This window comes from Lathyrus oleraceus, chromosome 5 (assembly GCF_024323335.1).
Source record: "Lathyrus oleraceus cultivar Zhongwan6 chromosome 5, CAAS_Psat_ZW6_1.0, whole genome shotgun sequence".
NCBI classification, from domain to species: Eukaryota; Viridiplantae; Streptophyta; class Magnoliopsida; order Fabales; family Fabaceae; genus Lathyrus; species Lathyrus oleraceus.
Genome location: NC_066583.1, coordinates 321,546,791 through 321,554,850, shown reverse-complemented (window position 1 = coordinate 321,554,850; position 8,060 = coordinate 321,546,791). Strand labels below are relative to the sequence as shown.

At 34.3% G+C, this 8,060-nt stretch overlaps 1 protein-coding gene across 1 annotated transcript; it reads right to left on the bottom strand.

Moving 5' to 3' along the window:
- Window positions 1-4,186: 4,186 nt before the first annotated feature.
- Window positions 4,187-5,109, bottom strand: LOC127088311 (uncharacterized). The gene is made up of 2 exons (XM_051029246.1): window positions 4,780-5,109; window positions 4,187-4,679 (listed from the first exon to the last, which is right to left on the bottom strand). Exons 1-2 carry the CDS (start codon window positions 4,940-4,942, stop codon window positions 4,432-4,434), a joined length of 411 nt encoding a protein of 136 aa, XP_050885203.1. The 5' UTR covers window positions 4,943-5,109; the 3' UTR covers window positions 4,187-4,431.
- Window positions 5,110-8,060: the final 2,951 nt, after the last annotated feature.

Here is an 8,060-nt window from a genome sequence, read left to right as displayed (position 1 = left end):
CTCGTTGCACTTTATAGGTGGTCAAGCCTCAGAATAGGCAGGATCACAGGTCTGGAAATCAGAAATCCTTGCAACAACATCACATTTTAGAGTGCTTAGCTACTTGAAGGGATACATATGGTTTTCCAAGTTAGTTGATAGTGTGTTGGAAAGCTCTGAGCAAGATAATTTGGGACATAAGGGAGTTATTATTGAGGAGAGAAATTCAAATGTGATCTCTAACGTCAAGCAATGCCTTCGTAAGGTTGCAGATGGTGACTTCACGGAGCTATGAAAGCGTTGGTGTCATTCGGTGTAGCCCCCTACAATGCATATACTATGAAGGCTTTGAAGGCTAAACACTCGTACAAACTGCCACCATCCATGCCAACCACCATGTTCTCTGAAGCTCCTATAGCAGGTGAAGTTGATAATATCTTCAAGTGCATTAAGTCACTCCTTAAAGGGACATCAAGTGGAAGAGATGGTTTGCGAGCACAATTTTTATTGGACGCACTATATGGAGAAGGTTATGTTATGTCTAGAGATTTATGTGCAATCACTCTAGTTGTTAACCTATGACTAAAAGGGATATGCCTGGTGAGTTTGGTAGAGTTTGTTGCCTCTGCACGCTTAACACCGTTGTTAAAGCCTGGTGGTGGGATACGAAAAATTGTTTTGGGTTATATTTGGAGACGGTTGGTATCCAAGGTTATGATGAAAGGGGTCATTAAGGATGTAGAAAGATATCTTAATGACTTCCAGCTTGGGATCGGGGTATCGGGTGGTGTTAAGGCCATTTTTCACAGTGCCAATAGGGTTTTAAGCAAACACATGAAAATGGATCTTTGACTATGCCCACAGTAGATTTCACGAATGCTTTTAACCTGGTAGATCGTTCAGCCATACTGCGAGATGTGAGGGTAAGATGCCCAACTATTTCCTTTTGGGTTGAGTTTCTCTATGGTCAGATGACAAGGTTATACCTTAGGGATGGTCATATTATGTAAGCCACTGAGTGCAACAAGGTGACCTGTTAGGGCGCTTCTTTTTGCTCTTGTGTTACACCCACTTATTCATCAGATTAGCAACAAATGTAAGCTTCTTCTTCATGCCTGATACATTTTGGTACTTGTATCGAATTATTTATTAATAATAAAAGGCATTCTCTTTATTATGGTTGATTAATAAAGTCCCTGAAATAGATAGTCCGTTTAATGTATTAAGTGTGACTTAATCATGAGAACACATTAAACATAAGGACACTATTCCTAAAGTATCCGTAGTCGAGCTTTAGTGTGAAGTGGGATAACATTAAAGCATTAAGACTATTATGTTTGTAGACTGATGATCACATCTCATGGATCATGGATAAAGAGTTATCAAGTCTTAAACATAGGTATGAATATTAGGAGTAATATTTATACCGGATTGACCCGCTATGAGAATACTATATAGAAAGTTATGCAAAGTGTCATAAGTTATTCTCATGGTGATAATAGTGTATTCCACTCTTCGACCTGAAACCACTATGGACCCTAGATGTAGAGTCGAGTGCTTTATTGTTGATCCAACATTGTCCGTAACTGGATAACCATAAAGGCAGTTGATGGGTACTCCACGAAGCATGCTGAGGGACATGAGTGACCTAGATGGAATTTGCCCATCCTGCATAACAGGATAAATGTCTATGGGCCCAATATTGAACTGGACAAGGATGACACGGTTTATGCCTTGTGTTCAATATAGACATAAGGGCAAAGGGGTAATTATACACATAAGTATTATCACAGAAGGAATTGTCAGATCACATGACATTTTCGTGTCTTGGGTAGCAGTGATGTGTTGCTAGATACCGCTCACTGTTTATTATGTTAAATGCATGATTTAATATAATTGCCAACATCACGAAAACCTACAGGGTCACACACAAAGGACTGATTGATGAGAAATAGAGTAACTAAGGAATACCGTAAGGTACGGTGCCCTTAAGTGAATTATAGAACATCGTAAGGTACAGTGTACTTGAGTAGAATACGAAATATGGTAAGGTACCATGGGCTTAAGTGATTTTTGGGCATATTATAAGATATGGGCCAAAATACACTTAAGTGGGCCTTTTAGCTTGAAGCCCACACAAGTGGTTCTATAAATAGAACCCTTGTGCAAAAGCATTTATTGCGGTTGCATTATTTTCGTTTTCTCTCACTCTCTCTCTCTCTCTCACTCAAAGCCTTCATTCGTACCAGCTAGCACTGAGATTGAAGGAACCCGTTCGTGTGGACTGAGTAGAGACGTTGTCATCGTTCAACGTTCGTGATCGCTTCGTGGATCTGCATCAAAGGTTTTGATCGTCACAAGAGATCTGCACCAAAGGTTTCGATCATCACAAGAGGTAAATATTCTATCACTGATCATGACCATTCGTAAGGATCTCTAAAGGAGAAATTTTAATTTCCGCTGCGTTTTGGACCGCAATTCTCCTTCACATATTATGTAAGCCACTGAGTGCAACAAGGTGACCTGTTAGGGCGCTTCTTTTTGCTCTTGTGTTACACCCACTTATTCATCAGATTAGCAACAAATGTAAGCTTCTTCTTCATGCCTGATATCTTGATGACGGGACCATCATAGGGGATTCAGAAGAGGTGGATAAAGCCATTAACATCATTCGGAAGTCAGGTCCAAGATTAGGTCACAAATTAAATATTCTTAAAACTGAGATTTTTTTGCCTTCGTGTGATGGTAGTAAACTTTGCAGGGAGTTGTTTCCTTCTAATATTAGGAGGCCGATGTCGGGGATGAAGTTGCTTAGAGGGACTATTATTCTAGATGAAGAATTTATTGAGGGGTCATCCATGAAGAGGACGGTCAAGGTTGTTGAGTTAATTCATCTTCTGTCACTACTAAGAAATCCTTAGAGTGGGCTTTTTTTACTTCGTTCTTGCATGGGTATCGCCAAACTTGTTTTTGGTCTTAGAACGTGTCAACCTAATCATATGGAGCAAGCAATTGTTTTATTTGATAAAAAGTTATGAATGGCGGTTGAAGACATCGTGGTTGGTGGAAGTCCTTTCTCCGAGGACCTTCAATGGATGGTGGCTTCTTTACCTATTAGATTTGGGGATTGGGTTTGCACTCGATAGTAAAGGCTGCCTCATTTGCGTTTGTGGCTTCTAGGGCCCATTTTGGGGTGTTACAAGATCATATTTTGAGAGACAATGAGATATGTGTTATGGACCTTGATTTCGACAGAGCTTTGGATGGTCTTAGTGTCGTTATTCTAGATTTTGACCTTAGTGGTTTCACTAGAAATGACATAGTCCCTCCTAAAGCATAACATGTTTTGCGAGTTCCCTTTTAGTAAAAGTGTTCAGGACATGAATGTAAAGTTTGAAATGAGCACAAGACAGAAAGCATTTTTTGGTTGTTTGCAAGCAACAGATGCTCGGGATTTTCTCCTTGATATCCCTATTGATGATCTAGGCCAACATATGTCCCCGATAGAGTGTTGTACCCTCCTTAAATATCGATTTATGATTCCCTTATTTCTTGTTGACGAGGTTTACCCTGTTTGTTGCAATGCACACTTGGATACTTTTGGATAATACACCATTCATTATAAGGAGGTAGCTTTCAGGGCTCAAATATTGACATGACTTTGTTAAGGATGACTTATTTAATATATTTAGGCGTGTCGAGATATCTATGAAGAAAGAGATACCTGGGAATTTCTTGAGTGTCCCACAAGAGGAGAGATCGACACTTAGATCGACTGATGTTCTGGTATACATGTGGGTATGAAGGAATCATGCATTCGTAGACTTGACTGGAGTTTCCCCACTGGTGGAACTGGGGCTGAGACTGAGGACTGAAGGTTTTATAGTGAGACAGACAACTCTCAAAATCGCTTCAAATAAAGTGGTCAAATATGAAAAAATATGTTCCGACATTCTAACATAATTTTATTTATACCATTTTTTCTTACACTTTTGATTTTCTAACACCATAAATAATTGATCTTTTCCCGAAAGTACACATGCATAGCATATCATATCTCTTAAGACAATGAATGTAGTTTTTAAGAGAAATGATTTTATCATCTAAAAAGGGATAACCCCACAATCTGTTGTCTATTTACACGTTGTTTTTGTATAATTGAGTATATAAAAATGAATACAAATATGTATACTTAATCCAACTACTGTATAATAAAGTAACCGATTAGCATTTAGTTAAATAAAGGCTAAAGGCTAAAACTGACCCTAGTTGTTCTTCCATTATAGTTTGTCTAACCAAAAAGATACTAACTTTTCCCATGTTCACCTTTTCAAGGTTCACATGAACAAATTGACATCTTAGTTTGTCACTTACCAAATGGAAGAAAAAAAATAGTCTCATAAACTATTTACTTCAAATATCCATGAAACAGAATCTAATAACAAAGTAAAATCAAGAATGAGAAAATAAGGATGTTTTGAAATGTCTAATTTTTTTGAGACAATTTTGTGCCCTTTCAAGAACCAAATCGACCCTGTCTTTTCTCTTATTCTTCCTGCTACTAGGGTAATGCTTAACGACAACACTCTTGGGAGATTCAAGCTCAGAACTTTCAGCACCCTTCTTCTTCTTCTCCGTTACTTCTTCTATGTCTGGTAAACCAAGTTTCATACCCTTTGTTTGCTCCAAGTTGGTGGATTCTGTATTACACGGAAAAGAACAACCTCAAAAAAAAAAACATAACTAACAGCATAACATTAATAACAAGAAGATGAAAAGGGAGAAGAAAAGAAAAGAAACCTTCTGTGTCTAAGAAAGCGAGGGAGGTGTGGTATTGTGGAAGAGGCTGTGAATAGGAATATTGAATGATGAAGGATCTAAGTTCGTGTTTGAGATAGTGGTGTTGATTTGGGTATAGGGTTTCAAGCATTTTCAACTCTTGTTTTGCTTGTTCTAATTCCATTAAGAAGTGTGTGGTTGTTGTGTTGTGAGTGTTATTCTTCCAGTTCTTTAGTTTTAAATGCTTGTAATAAAATAAAAATTAAATAGTGATGTGATGTGATGTGATGGAAGTGGAAACAAAAGGCAGAAAAAGAGGTAGGGAATACAAAACAAAACAAAACAAAACATTAGGACTAGTATTTCATTGGCATTAGTGTTGGGTGTTTAGACGTTGCAAATGCAAAGTTATGTCGGTTTTTGTTTGGGTTTCCAAGGGTTTATATTTTATTTTATTTATTGGCTTATTGAACGGAGTTGTTGAGTGGCAAAAAGGACAAGACATTAATTGCAGGGTTTATTTCTAGTCTTGGCAGTTGTCTACATTTATATTTACTTTTTCTCTCTAAAAAGGAAGCACTTGAAAACGTGTCTCTTTTGTTTTCTAACTCATGGAGGAGAGAGCGTGTGAGTGAGAAGAACAGTTGAAAATCAGTTTAGAGAGGAATGTCCCAATACAAAATTATGAGCGACCCACATCTCACATTTTAATTTCGGAGTTTTTATTTAAATCATCTATTTCTTTTTAAAATAAACTATCATAGTTTAAAATTAAGGAGAATATTTTAATTTTGCTGGGTAAATGGGTAATAAAAAAACTTTATATTAACTAACACTCGAATATAAAGTATCACGTGAAGAATATATATATATATATATATATATATATATATATATATATATATATATATATATATATATATATAATTCAAAACTATTCTCACTTTTAAATTATTTTTAATTTCTTCTTTAATTTAAATGTTTGAGTGTTAATCTTGAAGGTTAGTCATTTCTTTATCATATTGAAAGTACAGAATCCACTATAGCAAGACAATATCTCGTGCAATTTGTGCAAAACAAGTGTACAATAAAGTATGTTTGAAGTGAATGTAGACAAAGTCAAGACAAACTTTAATGATACAAAAATTTGAATTAAAATAAATAAAAACTGCAATAAATGATAATAAATAAAAAATAAGTAAATAATAATAAATAGAAAAGTGTTTCAATTAAGAAAACATAAAGACAATTAAGAAAATGGCGCAGATTTATACATGATTCTCACAAATTGGTTTACTTTTTTACTTTGATATTCCAATTCTATAGAGAAATATATGAATTTGTGTGACCTTCTTTACAATGTATGAACCCACTATTACTAAGCTAAAGGTAACCTTCGCAGACGGATTATTCATATAAAATAGATACGTATTAAGAACATGTAACTTAGTCTTCTGAATAATTGTCACTCTGTTAGAACTTACAAACAGCTGAAAATTATTATCCCACGTTCGTAACCGCTATTAGCTACTAATAACTGTTTGCTCGTCGACAGTAGTTGCTGAAAACCATTAGTGTTAAGACCTCTCTCAAGTCTCCGATTTCCAAATATCTTTTAAGTCTTTGAAGTTCGTTGAACGTTTCGACTTCAACATGGTGTCGAGTGATCAATTGGATATGTTCGTGAGACTCCTCCAAACTATGTTTCAAGACCCTATTTTAATATCTGCTCTTGAGATTCTTCCAAACCATATTTCAACATGATACTCAAAACGTTCAAGTCGACTTATTCGTTCCTGTCGACATGTGTCAATAAATGTTAACACTTACCATTTTTCCAATGCAGCATTTCATTGACTTTTTCTCAAATAGAAATTACAGGCTAATAAACGCCCCCCAAAATACCACTTTCGATCATATGTGTCATATGAAAGAAATGTGACATTTTTGTAACCCTTCGACACTGTTTGCCTAGTCTACACATGTTATATCACCATGATGATTGTCATACTACAATTTTTATTTAATTTTGTCATCATGATTGTCATACTACAATTTTGTCCTACCTATTTTACATCACATTGTTTCCTTTTCAGTTTATTTCCTTATGCATCAACATAACTATTTCACGATGTGTGGTCATCAATTCAAAAATCATTCATTTGCATAAGTTTGACTTTTTGACTTTGTTTATCCATTCTTTTTATGCTTCCCCACACTAGTTCATTATTTTCATCTGCATCGTGTAATAACCATTGACTTGTATCTGAAGAAGGGTCAAAGTCATTATTTTCATTTTTTATTCCAACTTTTATTTTTATTTATTTTTTAATTTTAGTAAACTTTGTAAATTAAAATTAAAGTTTTCATGTAATAAATAAGAATTCTTTTCTTAATCACATTAGAGTTTTGCCTTGTTTTTAGTTTTAATTTAGTGTATTCAAAAATATTTTAATATATATTTTTATATATATGAGAATTTTTTTTTTATATTTGGTAACTTTTCTTACCATCCTTTTTTGTATTATTTTATTAAGCATAAAAAGATTTTTTTTTAAAAGAGTTATCTTAAATTTTTTTAAACATGTGAGTTTTACTTTGTTTAAAAAATTTATTTTTAAAAAACATTCAAATAAAAAAAGGGAGAGTTATTATAGTCACTAGCGTTCAGACAGGCACTCCCGTGCCCGTTTGCCCGCTTTTTTTAATGCGCATAGCAGAGAAAAATAAATATTTATTTTTCTTTTTATGAGGTTTCTATTGTAGGTCGCATTAAAAATAATATTATTACATTTTGAAAATGGTAAATAAAGATATTCAAAATTATATTGAAGCATTCAAAGTAATGTTGATACTACGTAATCAATGACGTTCTTTAAGAGGAATGCCGAACATGAAATCTCTATTCGAAGTATTTTCTTTTTCCCTGCAATTGTTTTCCGTAGTAAAGAAAAAATGTAAGACTCTTAAATTAGAAAAAAAAATTATCGAAAAAGATAGTAAAATTAATAGTAAGTAGTGTAATCAAGTTTTTGCTTACCTTATAAAGATTCGAATCAATTCTTCGTACATCCCTTTATCAACGCGCTCTTGAGATTTAAAAAACTACAAATACAGGACGAAATGTCATATTATAAAAGAAATACATTCAGAACACTTGACTCGTTTGAATATAATATGGTTTATTGCGACACAAATAATACCTAGAGAATGGAGATACTTTATTTTAGTCTAGATTTGGTAGAACAACAATTATGACTTGTTTCTGAATTATCTGGATTTCTGGTAAATAAGAAAAACAA